The sequence below is a fragment of the Chaetodon trifascialis genome, chromosome 4 (genome assembly GCF_039877785.1).
Source record: "Chaetodon trifascialis isolate fChaTrf1 chromosome 4, fChaTrf1.hap1, whole genome shotgun sequence".
In the NCBI taxonomy this organism is placed as follows: Eukaryota; Metazoa; Chordata; class Actinopteri; order Chaetodontiformes; family Chaetodontidae; genus Chaetodon; species Chaetodon trifascialis.
This window is the reverse complement of record NC_092059.1, coordinates 16,217,107-16,232,953: the sequence shown is the minus strand read 5'-3', so window position 1 is coordinate 16,232,953 and position 15,847 is coordinate 16,217,107. Positions and strand designations below refer to the sequence as shown.

The window sequence follows — 15,847 nt, the reverse complement described above, 5'->3', positions numbered from 1 at the left end:
TGCCAGCGCTGTCACAACAGAGCAATGCAGCCTCAGTGTCATGACTAAAATGAACTCTCACATGCAGAAAATCACACAAAAATGGCATGGACACACCCGATAAAACATGTATACATGTTAGTGTACATGATATGATGCTTAATTTAATATTAAAACACATACAAACACACGAGTACTGCATTGCTCCTTCAGTATATCAGATGAAATTCAGTGTATGAATGTATTATTCTGGCTTATTAGACAATAAACACAATACAAAAACATTGTTGATTAGTATTATTTCCTGTTAGCTATTGCATTGATAAGGCTATGAATAGAATGTATTTACTTATATAAGGTAATATCAATGCCAGTATAATACAAATGCCCCAATTCACACAGTTCAAAGCTTAAATTGACCAAATTAGGTACACATTTTTCTACTTTACTATGTAAAACAGGTGGCACAAAGCGAAGCGGCAGCAGGAAACAGACTGGACAGATGGGATGACCTTGACCTCTCTGAGATGGGGTCATCTCCATGGTTACCTGTGGCAGCTCTGACAGGGGTTTTGGGGGAGTCCATGCTGTCGCGATGGATGGACTTGGGGCGGCCCCGCCTCTGCTTGGCCCCACCGGCTGGTCGAGGTTTAATGACGGTGTCCATGTCCTCCATCAGTTTTAGCTGCTTCCTTCTGAGATATTCCTGCTTGATGAACTCCCTCCTGGCCTTGTCCTCCTCCTTCCTGATGCGCTCTTCCTCTGCTTTTAGTCTGAAGAGACAAGAGACGGGCGAGAGGAGGTCAGGGCAGAGAAATACTGTAAGAGTTTTCTGTTCAATAAAGGTGATTATACACTGGACAAAACAAATAGCTTTCACTAAATTCATAAATACAGCGAAATATAGCGGCTGTTTCTGGTAAGGGTGATGCCCACTTTGTTTTGAAGCAAAAAAGAAAAATATAAAGTTATTGTATCAAGAACATAAAAAAAACAAGCGAATTTTACAATAATTGTCCAGTAATTCTAATGGTGGATATTATTTTTGTGAATAAATTAACATTTGCCAGACTAAAGTAAAGAGCGTAATGACTTGTTTTCCAGATGTGCCAACGCACCGAGCTTCCTCCTTCTTCTGCTCCAACTCAGCCTCCTGCTGCATCTTCTTCTGCTGGCTCTCCTTCTCCCTCCTCATCCTCTTCTCCAGCAGCGCAGCCCTCTTCTGAGCCATGTTCTCCTCAGCCTTTCCGTCCGCCTGAGTCACGAAGAAAACAAAGTCAGTCGCCTCACACTGTCTGAGGTAAATGAAAATCCAGGAGCATTCAGTGAATGCCATTCATCAGTGTGGCGTAGCTGCTGATCATTGAGCAAAGTTGACCTTTTACTGTTGTGACACAGATCAAGAGGCAGAGCGGAGTGTTATTTTTGCGTGATACTATTTACACCTTTCTATTCATCTAATCTCTTATAATGAATGAGATGATCCAAAGCCTGAGCTGTTGATGTGAAAGGTCAGCTCTCCTTTGTGTGATTAAATGAGACTGTAAATAGGCTGGCAGAGGCAACAATGAAGAGGTTTTTTTCCTGGGCTGGAAAGGCTACATTCCTCTGTTTTCTCTATTAGCAACTGTTATTATACAATTCTATACTATAATTCTGTTTTTATCCACATTCTTTGCATTATGGGACAGCAAGAAATCTTAAAAAAGTGTTATTTCCAAGTATGTTACAGATATTTATCCACATCTCACTGCAGTTATGATAACTTGCACGAAACCTTGAATATAACAAGAGAGCAGGAGACTATTGAAAATGTGGTTTGCCAAATGGCAGAGGTCCAACATCATACACAATCAGAACGTATTGCTGTAAATCGTGCTTTTACAGCACCACAACAATAACAAATTCATTTTGAATTCTCTTCTTTCTAACACGGACACACCAGGCTGCTAATTTCTGTACAAACTGGTTTCATTTAGAGTTTTCTTTCATGTGAGCATCCTTTGCTCATCCATCTGCATCCCCCCCCACTATCTATTCAACCCCTCTCCAACCCCACGTTTCCACAGCTGTGCCTGAATTATTCACAACAGCCCCAGTTTTATGACCTACATCGAGGCCCAGACTGCAGCTCGCAAGCTATCTTCCGAAGGGTAAGAGGATGCTGTACCCATGTTTCCTGAACCATTCATCATCTCATGTTAGGAACAAAAATGGCTGCCCCAGGTTCAAATGCAACTGCCGTTTTTTCCAAGAACTGAGCCACTGCATTTCAAGGCTTCCAGAGGTGCTACGTGGTTGTCACATCTTATCTTATGCTATCTAAAGAAATACAAACTCTTTGTTGAACTCTTCTGATTATGCCAAGAGACAGTGCTAAAAAATACAGACACAGGTCAGATAGTGAAAATGAGTGAAGGAGCTTGTGTTTTTCTGACAGTTCTTTGAATCAACAGCCTACCTTGAAGAAAAAACCACGACATATCTTCTGTTCGTAATCGGAGCTTTCCTCATTGACCTGCTGCACCTCCAAAGCATCATCAAGTGTCAGATCATCCCGTGACTTCACGACTGACAGAGGAACCTCGATCAAGCTGCTCTTGCCTTGCCCTGAGGCTTCTGTCTGGGGAGGAATCTCTGTAGGTGACAGCATGAAGGTCTCGACCACAGGGTGGGCCAGAACCTCGGGAAATGACGACCCTACGGTAGGTTTGAGATCCGCAACGGACCTCCGAACTTTCTGGTCATCTGTTTCCATGTCAGCGGTTTTGGACTGGCTGTTTTGTTCTGTTTCCTGGGTTTGGCATTCAAATTTTTGCTCACTTTTGTTCTTCAGGTTGGGGGAGCTGGGGGGTGAGTTGGCTACACATATACTGGCAAGCTCCCTCTCTGGGGAAAGGACTGACTCCATCTCCTTGTTTTTATCTCCATCTGAGGCTACTGTCGCTAGATTGACAGGTTCTGGTTTCTCCCCCATGTAAACAAAGGAACTGGCCAAAGGCTGACAGGGAGAAAATCGCCGTAGCCTGGGGATGCTATCGACGGACTGCGGGGCGGTTAGGACCCGATTGTAAGGGGCAAGTTTTAGCTCGCTGGGACGAGCGGTGCGAGGATTACGTGAGTGGAAGGAGGCTGACTTGCGTTTGATGCTGGTGGGAGAGCGGTGAGTGGAGCGAGGGGAGTCGGCAGGAGAAGAGGGTCCTGAGGATCGAGCGACAGCTCCGGCTCGACTGTGTTTTTGTGGTGATGGGTTCGTATGTGGAGGAGGGATGACCCACGCCTGCTGATGTTGTTGCTCCCTCATGGCCATGATCACTTCCTGCTGCTGAGCCAGTCGCTGCATCTCAGTCTGAAGGAAGGCTAATGAATGGTTGAGTTTCTCGATAGAACGCGTATACTCGGTGAGATCTACCTCGGTTAGCTGAGCGTGACTTTGCCCGCCCTCCTCTCCTGCACCAGGTGACTTTGTCCAACAGGAACCTGTGATGCTTTGCTCTGCCCCATCAGGTGTGTCTGCCTTGCTCCTCCCAAATTTGACCGTGGGACTTGTGCTTGCTGCCTTGCCTTCTCCCTCGATTTTTGCTCCTTCCTCTCCAGTGGCCCCATCTCCTTTTCTCTTGACCACGTTGAGAAACGCTGAGTGACCCATCTTTTGCCGATGCCTCGTAAAAGCAGCCTCCACTTTCTTCTTCTGAGCCTCGATGGCTTTGCGTTTTTCCTCCAGCCTCATCCTCAACTGTACCATCTCTGTAGCCATGACCTGAGCGGGGTCGTTGGGTGGAAGCTGTACAGGTGTGGATGATGCTTGAGCGGTGCAGGTTGGTGTCGTTTGTTGATGGATGGGGCTGTGCTCAGGGGTCGGGGCCCAGGAGACAGATAATGGGAGGCCAAACTCAGAGCCCTCAGGAGTGGTCTTGAGAGAGCTACTGCTGCATCTCCCTGAGTCTGGCGCTGACGGATTGTGCTTCTTCAACTTCTGTTCGGCAAAGCTGGTCATCTTCACTCCTGAGGGAGACTTGCTCTGACTGCTCGGGCAGGGGCTTGGCGTGTCCATATCCAGGTCCATGTTCACAGAGCAGTCTTTCAGAGAAGAATCCTCATCCAGCATGTCTTCTGTTCGGATGTGAATGCCAGTGTCCACCTCGGTGGTGTCTGTGGTGCTTAGAGGCCCTTTGGAGTCCAACTCTGACACTGGCTCCAGTCCACCAACACCAGCCCCGTGGCCCTGACTGTGCAGAAAGAACCCATTGTTGATCCCCTCCAGTGGGGGCCTACTTGGACTGTGGATAATGTGGAGGGCTTCCTCCATGGAGGGAGTTGTTGCCATGACACTTCCATGTCCGTTGGGGTATGCACGCCTGACAGGCTCCATACCAGCCAGGCTGTCTGGGCAGCCCTCCTCCTCAATGCCAACACTCTGACCGTTCACTGGCTGGAAGGAGAGGTTACGCTTCATTCCACGGGGCAGGTGTTGGACCTTGAATCCAGAACCATCGTCAGTGCTGACGGACCTGACCATGCCACGCGTGGAGGAGAGAGGGCCAGGAGCACAGTCGTCTTTGTCAAAGGGGATGTCAAAAGACACTCCATAGGGCCCAGACCTTAAAGGAAAAACAATAAAGAAACTATAGTTAAATCCTCAGATACTTTTTTTTTTACTTCAAAGACATTGTAAAAGATTATTTGAGGACAGTCTGAATTGGCAGCATCAGAACATGCTTTTCTTAATCCCCGTGGGATAATTAATTCTCTTTGGGATTGGATGTTTTTAATGAGCAGCACAAGAACAAGACTGCAGTATTACAAACCTTTTCTCTTTGGGCCAAGTGCCGAGGTTGCCATCGACAAAGGACATTGAGGTTGACCTCTTGATCTCTCCTGGATGACATAAGTAAGCAAATTTAGAGTCAAAACAGAGGATGTGATTCATACCTAATTTTGAAAATAAATAAATGAAGAATGATGAATAAATTAATCACCTGAGTTTCGAGGCTGGGGTCGGAGGGGCAAACTGAAGAATGAAAGAGAGAAAATTAGAGATGTTATAACATAATGTTACACATTATAATTTATATTTTCATTGTCCATTTTAGCTTTAATTTGTCCAGATAAGGATTTTGCTGTCCAAGATGATCTGATTTGGATTATCAGTCCCATGTATTCACACCTGTAAACTGTGAAAAACCTTGCTCATGCACTTTTGGAAGTACACAAAAAATGCACATGTCACACTGAATACCATGATTTGGACTAGCATACCTGGGTCTTTCAGGACTTGGGGGTCTCTCCATGAAGCTCCTCTTGGTCACCTTGGAAATGGGGATGGCCGGGACACTCTTCAACAAGGACGAGGGCTCTGAGGTGACATAACAGGGACAAAATGACCAAACAGCGCTTTTACAACAGATAGCGACATTACACCATACTTCAAATTTCACCATAATGACTTTGCTTTAAGCACGTTTCAGATAAATTACACCTCCTGGTACCTTTACAACTACCACTGCCTCCGGCACCGAATTTAAGACTTGCCTGTGCTTTCGTTTTCCAGCATTCTTGGTTTCACAAACGACGGCTTGACCACCTCAAACCACCAAAAGAGCTCTGCCATGAACACCAGGTAGTTATTCTGTGGAAACATTCAAAAAGAGAAAGATTAAAAACAGCACAGTGATGCTTCAAAGAGAAACATGTTACAGAGAGCAAATTCTGTGTCCTGTTGTCACTTCACCCAGAACACCACCTGCCATACAACTGCACTGCACCAAGCTCTCCAGCAGGTGTCTCTGTTAACCCTTACAGAGAACCTGAGGCAAAAAATATTACTGGTATCCTCCAGTCTGTATATAAATAATTCACTAATCTTACTCCATTTCACAGAGTATCCTCTTAAGAGAAAGATGCTTCATAGTTGAACCTAAAGAGGAGTCATTTACAAGGGGGTCTACATTCATCTTCCTTTTCAGCAAGAAATTTCAAGAATGAGTCTCATTTAAGTGAAATAAAGAAACGGCTTTCCTCACTCATTAAGAGTCAGACTTCTGACACGGTAAGAACTTATGTTAGCGTAACAAACATCATGGCTTTTCACATGCTTGATGAGCTAATCTTCCACTTACATAATGATGTCAATGGTACCTGTGTAGTGAAGAGGAGTGATTAAGGTATTAACCTGAATTGTAAAATGGAGGTCAGCTATTTTTTCTCTTCTCAATCACCAGCATGCAATTCAACCTGAATTAGACTGGGTAAGAAATGTTGGAGGGATCTTTGACACTGTTGCACCAGACCATGTCCACGTCCGAATCAGGTCAACATTCAGTGGGAGGTCAAACTGCTTGAGGACACTGCAAAAACATCCACCTTACGAAGTCATTTCCCTCAGTGTTACATTTTCTTAAATACATTTTTCCACAAAGGATAAATGTGTCGAATAACAAATGCATCTGTTAGAGCTGCACTGTATATCAGAGGTACAACATATAACCTTCTCAAAAACACCACATGGTTCGACCAGCCCGGCTGAAATTCATCCATTCAGTCTCATATTCAGTCCAGACACTGCATTTTCAACAAGTCAAGATTTGAGCTTTCATGAGTGAAGTAAAAACTTTATAACACATTTTAAATCAGTCATCACCGTGAAACAAAGCAAAGAATAAGTCAAATTCCTCAGATGAAAAACAACTTATTTTGCATTATGAACTCAATGCAGACAGATTTTTGCCACTTTTGCGTATTTCAAGCGTCAATATTTAATAAATGATCGTTTTTTTGCAGCGAGCATGCTGGCACTCACATGTGCGCACACATACATATGCAAAGAGTGCAGTGAGGCAGGGACGACCTTGAGGGAACAAGCGCCCTCCCCGCCCTCGGTCCGTGGTCTCCAGACAAAGACAATGCTGCATGGCTCAGCTCTAAAGATACCTGATTCACCTCATCAGCAACATTTTGCTCTGCCAAGCACACACCAGCGAACTCACATACCTCACACATACACCCCTTAAGCCCCCCGACTGCAGCCCAAAAGCACAACAGGAGGGGCAGAAGCAATTAACACTAGTAGCAGCGGCTCCCCTGGGCTGTTACTGCAGCATTTTACTTTTTTTTCCTCACAAAATAGAATGTAGAGCTGCAAACGTGTGAAAATGTGTGCCGCTGTGGGTCTAGGTGTGACAATCTGTGCTGCACATGGTTACCAAATTAAAGCAGAAAAATCATCTTTACACACACATTGAACGTTTGCTTACTCTGCTTACCTAGTTTTTATCAATCAGTCAAAATGTTCATTTGTTGCCCTTTTTACAACTCTGACATTAAATAGCTCTTTTCTACTGAACCACAGTTAAATACCAAAGTGCTGGTTACCTTTAGGTGGGTTCAGCATGTGGAGGATTCCTCAGTGGGTTAAGACGAACAGAAGAAGAAAGAGCCAGAAGGAAAGAAAAAAAGAAAGAAAGAAATAGAGAAAGACAAAGATCTCCTACCGTCCGCTCAGCCGGGATTGGCGGCACAAAGCCCAGCCTGACTTCTCTCTTCCCATCTGTCCTTCTGACTACCACTGACACACCAGGTGTGAGTGTTATCGCTTAATACCACCAGTCAGCAGTCACACACACTCACACAGATCTCCAAACAGCAACCACCGCACCACCACTCCGCCGACCTCCCCACTGGCTTGCATTACTCCCTCTGCCAGGTCTGCAGTGTTGCCAGATCTGTTTGTTTGGAGATTTGAGTGTGTGTCACTCTCAGGATGAAAACAGGGACCTGATTGGTGATTACTAGAAGGGAGCACGGGGTTGAGGGAGGTGGGGGTGGACGGAGCTAATCCACTCTACAGAGATGGGCACAAACAGCCCGCCCTGCATGTACCACACATGCACACATTCACACATGGCCTGTGCAACATTAAAATGCCCTGGCAGTGTCTCAGCTTTGCATGCATAAAAATGCACACGGCAGGTCGCACGTACACAAATTACATGATCCAGCTCAGCAGAGCACTCGGCCTGGACGCACACTGAGCGTCCACTGGGCTTTAATGTCAACAATCATTGGGCTGGAGGGTTGATTAAAGGATCTAGGTCCTGCAGCCAGACAGACAGACTCACTCCAATCTGGAAAACCCACTCTCTTGATTTACCGCCAAGTTCATCAGGCTGCCCTGAGCTGCCCGCAGAAAGCCCTGGACTGGCATTACATGGCTAAAAGCAGAAAACAAAACCTAAAGAAGAATCCACCTCCTGCATTGACACAAAGACGCCCACACTTCCAGTTAACGACTTGAAAGCCGATGATACCATGACACTGAAAAGGACAATATTTACCTGAACCTCACATCATCCTCGCACTCTTTACCTGCTGGTGGTCAAGGACCTGAGACTTAACCTAGTGAAACACTCAGTCTGTGTTTAATGCAGTCAAAAACTAGCCTCATTCATTGCTGATATCAAATGATGACAAATGATCAACGGACTTAAAGTTGTCTTAAATTCAAGAAAGTATGTTAATTGCCTCAGGGCAACCTCAGCCTGTCTGCTACAAACCTGTTAAAGACGAAGCAAATGCTGGCAAAAGACAAAAGCTGGGGAGCACCATTTCTCCTTCTTGGATCCACAGATGGTAATTTAGATGTGTGTAAATTAATTAAATGAAGAGCCAGTAAATGGGAGTTTTCTGATGTGATTTACTAGCCTGGTCCATTAGGGGAGAATGGTCCTCAGTAATGTCTGTATTCTATGGCTTTGGGGGTTGGGTACTGAAGACAGGTCTATTGTCTCTGATCCAGACCTGCTGAATACAAAGTGGACTGAGCCTAACGCACAAAATGTTGTGTTTTATGTTGACTTTCATCACACATCTTGTGGTACGTTGAGAGGGAAGAGAACAGACCCTTAATTCAGGTGGTTTTATGCGCAGCACTCTGCACACTCAGCCACAAAGAGGCGGGAGGAATCTGACACGAGGATGTCACACAGACCGGTGTGTGTGCGTGTATGTGTGTGTGTGTCCATGTATTACTCACACTGTGGGGGAATAAATCTGTCACACAGTCACATTGTGGGGTCTCGCCTTACTTGTGGGGACAAAATGCAGGTCCCCATAATGTAAATTATTCAATTTTAGGTTTAAGACTGGGGTTAAGTTTAGGACAGGTCTCCAGGAAATGAATGTAAGTCTATGTAATGCCCCCAAAAGTGATGAAAACCTAACGTGTGTGTGTGTGTGTGTGTGTGTGTGTGTGTGTGTGTGTGTGTGTGTGTGTGTGTGTGTGTTTGATATTATCTCATCTCACTCACACCAGCTACATTCCAGCTGCCATGTTTGACCTAAACTGAGGTGTCTCATTTAATACTTACGTGTCACCTTTCTCTCACACGTTACAGCTTATGTAGTAAACAGAGTATTTTTGGTTTTTGGTTGGATAAAACAAGATATTTCAATATGTTATCTTCTGTTCTGGGAAATTACAATAGGCAATTTTCTGACAATTCATCGCTAAATTAATCTGCAGATTAGTCAATAATGAAAAGAATCATTTTATTTGTTTCATCCATGTGGTTCAATCATAACTGAGAACCTGGTCTCTGCCTGGTTTTATGTTCTTTGTCCTAAATGGAAAATCTAAATGTGATTAGCGCAGAGCACTTTGAGCTGATTGTGATATTTGTCATGGTGTGTTCAGGCATCAGTGATGGGCATGCTCACACACGTCCTCTAACCGTCTCACTCTCACACTCCCGTTAGTGTCGCTCCTCCTCGTCTCTCCTCTCCTCTTTCCATTTTCTTCCACATCAACACCTCTCTCGCCCCCCCCCCCCCCCCGTTAAATGTCTCAGCTCAGTCTCTATAATAAGGTCTCCATTAGTATGACGGGCCACGCCGCACAGCTACTGAGGGTGTGACTGCCTGGAAACTGGGTCAAGGTTACTCAATCGAACTGGTTCTGTGTGCAGTTCTGGCTGCGCCGCTGCTCTCAGGCAATAACTCTGCCCTGCTGGGATTTTTTTCTCATCCCTCGTGAAATCAGCATCAGCAAAATACTACTGGCTGGTTCACGCGACTCAATTATTTCCCTTTTGATGGCGTGTTTAGTCGCCTGAGCTTTGGGCTGCTGGGAGTGTGAGATGGATAACGTGAAAATGACTGTTTTTATAAGGTTTTATGTGTATTAATATAGTATTAGTACAAATATCAATGCTGCTGCTACTTTCACTGAGCACCTGCACTGCTCTGTTTTCACATCCAGGCTCCAAGACTCCACGTCTCTGAGAAATTCTTCTTTCTCTCTTTCTTTTAGCTTCAGATGGAAGCACAGGATATGAAAAATCTATTTTCTTATATATTGGAGGTTTATTCCAAGTCTTGTATCAGTGTCTAGAAAGTCCACGTAATCAATTCAACGACTACTATATTTAATTTAGTGTGAAAGCGTAGCCACTGCTGCACTGTAAACAGCATGTTTTTAAGTTTATGGTGGCTGGAAAGTTGACGTTTAGTCCCTTTGGACAGTCCGCTGATGTTTGTCCTTTCAGCGACCTGCGTCCGCTCTGTGCTGAGAACAACAGTTCTCTGTCAGAGGACATGCTGAGGCAAAGTCAATGTCAGCCAGAGACATCAACTTCTTTTTTCCACTGCTTATGCAGCTCTCAGGCAAAACACAGTGAGATGGACACATCAGGGCCAAGCACAGAACACAGTGACGCAAAAGTCAGACCAGACCAGCAGCTGTCTCGGCGGTAGTCGTTCTGCCTTTTGTGTGGCAGAGTAGTGGGAGTTGCTATTTTGTGATGTTGTGGGAAGTGTGGACTCCAGTCGCCATTGTGGCTATTTGATGAAAAGGTTTTCTGCACAGACAAAAACACATGAACACACAACTAGAACAATATGTTTTAGAGCCAACGCAGACCTTTCACAGAAATAAAATATCAGCTGTGCACTAAGATGCAATGCATAAATGTAGCATGTGTTTCTCGAAATTATGACCTTGTTTCCCATAAATCCTGCAGCGCAACGCTGGTTTTGTGGCCCTGACTAAATAAAAAAGCATGAAGCTGAAACTACATGAAGAGTAGAACCAGAAAGAGGTGGTATACTACTTAAGATTACTGTCTCTCTGAACAACATGCCGCCACCTTCAGCTATTTTTTACCAGGGTTGGTTGGTTGATCTCAGGTGACCTATGCACCACGCACACACACCTGTATATGTTATCTTACAGGGTCCAAGCCAGAGAGAGAGAAAGAAAGGGACGGATTGAAAAAGGTCAGGAAATGAAGAAAATTTGTCAGAATGAAACACAAAAGGAAGGAAAAGAAGGAGAGGCAGAAGGTTAGAGAAGATAATTACGAGAGAAAAGGAAGAGGATTAATAAAGAAAGACGAGGAGAGAGTGTGTGAGGAGGGAAAGAGGAAACGAATGCAGACACGTTGGGATGGCGGGGTGAGTGCAGCTCTGCAGGCTTGTGGTTGGTGGAGATAGTTTGGACTGAATGGTTTTTCCACGGCATGACTCACCACACTGGCTTACAGAGCAGCTCGTTTCTCCGGTTTCATTGAGCCTTTCTCGCTGGACACCGCACCATATGGCTTTCTAATCTGTTTAGCCCAAAAACTCATGAATGAATTAACACATACAGGATTTGTATGGGTTCATGGGAACGACCGTTAGCTTCGGTGTAACCCGACAGTCTGATTTGTCCATCGTCCCATTACTCCCCAGGTTTTAAAAAAGAACCACCACTTCCTTGGATTTTATGTTAACACCCGTTTCACATTTTTTCAGATGGTGGCTTTTTCCTCTGTTGGCATTTCCTCTTTCTGTTGGCACGTTTTAAAGGGTACGTTTCAAGAAGTCAGTAGTTCAGCAGTTTATATTCTGACAGATACGTCTCCAAAGACTGTAATGGCTATTACACACTAACTGTAAAAGCAATTTCAGAGTGGAGAATCAGTTTGCAGAGGGGAGCTCTGGACACCGACCAAACGGGATCGGTATCACAACACAAGCGTCTCCCATTTTAAACACAGTCCAGAGATTTCTCTTCTGGAACAATGTCGCACATTTCAGACTAGAAAGAAGTTGGACTGAAACTTTAAAGTCAGCCTTAAGCTCATTTTACCAGACCAAAACCAAGCAGCTTATCAAAAACGCACACTCTCATCAAGCAAATTTCAAGACTTATACCGTGTTTGAGCAGTACCTTGATGGTGGAGGAGGCGTAGAGCATGTCCTCCAGGCTGAAGTGGCAGCAGCTGTTCAGGTTGTCTTTGCAGAAGTCCTGCAGGAGCTGTAGGTTGTACAGCCGATCAGCCAGCGTCATGTTTTCCTTCAGACAGACATCTGAGAGGGCAGAGGGAGCCACCGGGTGTCAGTGTCACAGCGGCGTCAGAGTGAGTGTGAAGATTCAAGAAGTTCTGGTTATTAACACAGTGGTTTAGGTTTGAGAGCAGAGATGACTGCAGTGTGTTGACTGACCAATCAGGACATGAATACCATCAACCTGTGGGCGGAGCTATGTGTTAATAGATTTAGTGTTGAGTGATTGATCTTTTGTCCTGGTGATGCATTCAGTTCACACAGCTTGTGTGTGTTGATATGTATTCTTTGTGTGTGTGTGTGTGTGTGTGTGTGTGTGTGTGTGTTTGTTTGTTTGTTGGGCACTCACACTTCATCAGCAATGTGATGTGACTATGTTGAATCTTTTGTTGGAGACTGATCTTTGATCTTTTGAATGAGGAAGGGACAAAGGACATAAATCTGTCCCCAAACACTGTACTGTAACTACAGGCTTTTCAGAATAAAAGCTCACATCTTTTCAGTTTTGTGTGAGGAATAAAAACAAGTAATGTGTGTCAAAAGACAGAATTTGCTTGCATTGGTTTGAAAATGAGCATTTTTTAGCATGTAGTTGAAATGTGCTCTGAAAACAGATGTTTACCACTTCAGCTTCAATAGGCAGAAACAGCTTAATGATCAAGAGAGCTCTTAAACTCCTGCTGATAAATTACGGTCACCTTGTGCTATGATGCAGGACCTGCAGACGCCCTGCCCCAAAACCAACACACACACTTACCTCAGCTCACACTAACTGTAAGCCCCTTACCATCCAACTGCAGCAGCTGAGGGCAGTAGAAGTGCAGCAGAGCACCAAGAGCCGAGCCGTCTGTGCTGTCTTTCAGCAGGTTGTCCACTGGGGGGATCCAGGGAACCGATTGGGTCGAGGCCTGCTCCTTCCTGTAGCGAGCCTGCATTATATAAAACACATACCTATAAATCAGAGACCACTGTGCAAAATTACCCTGCATGCATCCACAGTTCATATCGGGCCAGACTTCTTTTTAAATAATGAATAATAGCTGCAAATTAGTCCTGTATAACTGTGCTACCATCACAACAGCTGTGCATTTATTCTCTTTATAAAGCAGCAACATTTGAGAACACATCGAGGCTTTATTAGTATGAAGACACTGAATGGTTCTGGAGTCTTCCAGCATGTGCAGTAAAATGTTTTAACTGTTGAAAAGACACAGCTGTAGTGAGCCCACTGAGAGGGAACAAAACCCGCTATGGTAAATATCAGCGCTGCACAAGTACAGCGGAGGCGGCTCACTGATTATCTTTGCAGATGTTATAATCCTTGTTAGCCCTAATGGTATAATACCAAATCATAACTCTCTACATGAGGCGTTGTAAATAGAAAAGTGTCAAACTTTCAGTTTTTATGTGTCATGAATATATGAATGACTTCCCAGTAAAACACACACAATGTTTGAGGTGAAAAGAGACAACGTTACAAGAGGGTCTGCAGTGAAAACTGGCACAGGGAAATAATTTCATGCCAAATGCTCCAAGACATCCCATCTCTGAAATGAAATTGTAATAAAATTAATCTTTTTTTCATTATTTTTGGCTAATCCCTCGGGAACTCTTCAGTGGTTCCCCGAGGGTGTCTAGTTCCACTGACAGGAACCTTTCTATTAGCAAATACAATTAAGTACGTTAGAGAATCTGAGTTCAAATACACTAAAGTCTGCATGGCAGGGATTTCAATCAACATAACCTTCTATCAAACAGTGTAGAGAATAAAGGAGAACTGATTTATACTGTAATTCACACTCTACTGCTTTGTCTTAAAGGCAAATAATTAGAGATGCATTTTCATAATTTCTTTCTGGACAGTAAATCATGCGGATATGGAACAAGGGAACACAGGAGGAGAGAGAAAAGCTGCGTTCATGTAACGGTGAAGTCACAGGTGGGCACACATGTATGATAAGATAATGGCAATCAACACAGCAGTCACTATGAAACATAGATGAAAGAGCGTAGCACTGATTAGTTCACTTACAGGCACAAGCTTCATGTACCACTTGGTTGGAGACTGCAGCAGCATGGCAAAAGAAAAAAAGACAAACAACAAAGACATACCTGTTAGTGAGATTAGTTAGTAATGCGATTAGTAATAAAAGGAAAGACATGACAGCTGTGAGATCAAACGGAGGGAACCTCTGTGTTATTGAGAGCGCGAGAAAAGCAGCCCACACAATCCAAACAACCCTGAAATTGTGTTTGGTGTAATGTGTTGAGTTTTAAGAGTGTATCTTAGGCTTTTGCTGCTCATATGTCGGCAGAGTAAGAGTTTATGTGTGGCTAGACCAAATACAGGTGAAAACATTTTGAGATTTTTGGCTATTTTGCTTCAATTACATGAATTATTTTAGACTAGCGGGAAGAAAAAGTCCAAAATGCACATTTAGGTGTTTATTTTCATTCACATTTCTGTGAAGTCGTACATACTTGCATCATTTGAATACTTAAACAAAACAAAAAGAAAATATTTCTCTTCATGTAATTAAACTGGGGAAGTGAATGGACTTTCTCAAAATGAGTTTGTTCTCATACTCTGAGGCAGAAATCTCCACTTCAGTGACCCTTAAATACACCAAACTTTCCAGTTTTATTCATATTCTTCAAGTGTTTATAGAGGGGTTTGTTCATGCATCATTCACAGCCTGACTAATTTATTCCTAAAAACAAGGCGAAAATGGATTTTTTGTGGCTGTTGACAGCATTTTCTGACAGATGGAGTGATAAAAAGAGATATCAAAATTAAATCTTAAATCTAAATAAATCTTTGACTCTTATCTGTCAACAAAATGAAACAAGAATTTTGGCCCTGGCTTTATCCGGTGTTCAGGAAATGTGTGCAAATTAGAATAAGAACAGTGGTCCCTGAATGCAACACGATGTCACATCTATACATCATGGCGATCAGGGATAGCGTGTGTCTGTGTGACTTGGCCTTCATGGTGGACATGAAGCAAGAGGAAACGCTGCATTTTCCGAGTCTACTAAAGTCTGCTATGACATCTGACTTGATGAGAGGTTTCACTGCATGAAAAGTAAACAAAATGAACTGAACATATTTACTATTTAATGTGAAACCAGCTGATGTTTCTGACAACCAACAACATGAAGTCATTGAGCTGCAAAGTAACAACCTGCTACTGAGAGCAGCTATTTTCAAAACTGACTCTTGCCAGGACTCAGATCTGCTCAAAGCAGATGCAAACCTGGAAAACCAGGCATCATCATCATCATCATCATCATCATCATCATCATCATCATCATCATCATCATCATCATCATCATCACTAATACTTCACCAGAGAGACCCGGCATACATGCACCCAAACTGTGAGCTATCCACTGACAATGTAAGCTGATTCCAAAAGAGGAGAGGCTTGCCTCAGTTAATAGCTAATTCCCACATTACCTGGAGGCATCAAAGAACCAAGTGTGAGTGCCACTCAATGGCTGCCAAGTGCGCAACTTCAAAGGCGAGCCCCGACTCAGGAGA

The 15,847-nt window shown here is 43.9% G+C and overlaps 2 protein-coding genes across 5 annotated transcripts in view; one reads left to right on the top strand and one right to left on the bottom strand.

Moving 5' to 3' along the window:
* The window catches only part of LOC139330599 (GRAM domain-containing protein 2B), a 93,049-nt gene that overhangs the window by 43,597 nt on the left and 33,605 nt on the right, over window positions 1–15,847 (top strand). The gene's annotated exons all lie outside the window — the stretch shown is intronic.
* Window positions 1–15,847, bottom strand: part of camsap2a (calmodulin regulated spectrin-associated protein family, member 2a) — a 47,605-nt gene that overhangs the window by 5,359 nt on the left and 26,399 nt on the right. For 2 of the 4 annotated variants that reach the window (XM_070961593.1, XM_070961592.1), the window contains exons 5-14: window positions 14,336–14,368; window positions 13,091–13,232; window positions 12,188–12,327; window positions 5,512–5,608; window positions 5,239–5,335; window positions 4,959–4,990; window positions 4,788–4,857; window positions 2,441–4,580; window positions 1,098–1,234; window positions 529–752 (exon numbers count right to left, since the gene is read on the bottom strand). In XM_070961593.1, the coding sequence (XP_070817694.1) occupies window positions 529–752; window positions 1,098–1,234; window positions 2,441–4,580; window positions 4,788–4,857; window positions 4,959–4,990; window positions 5,239–5,335; window positions 5,512–5,608; window positions 12,188–12,327; window positions 13,091–13,232; window positions 14,336–14,368 (3,112 nt within the window). The remainder of the gene's footprint in view (window positions 1–528; window positions 753–1,097; window positions 1,235–2,440; window positions 4,581–4,787; window positions 4,858–4,958; window positions 4,991–5,238; window positions 5,336–5,511; window positions 5,609–12,187; window positions 12,328–13,090; window positions 13,233–14,335; window positions 14,369–15,847) is intronic. The other 2 variants (XM_070961595.1, XM_070961594.1) reach the window with 1 other exon arrangement.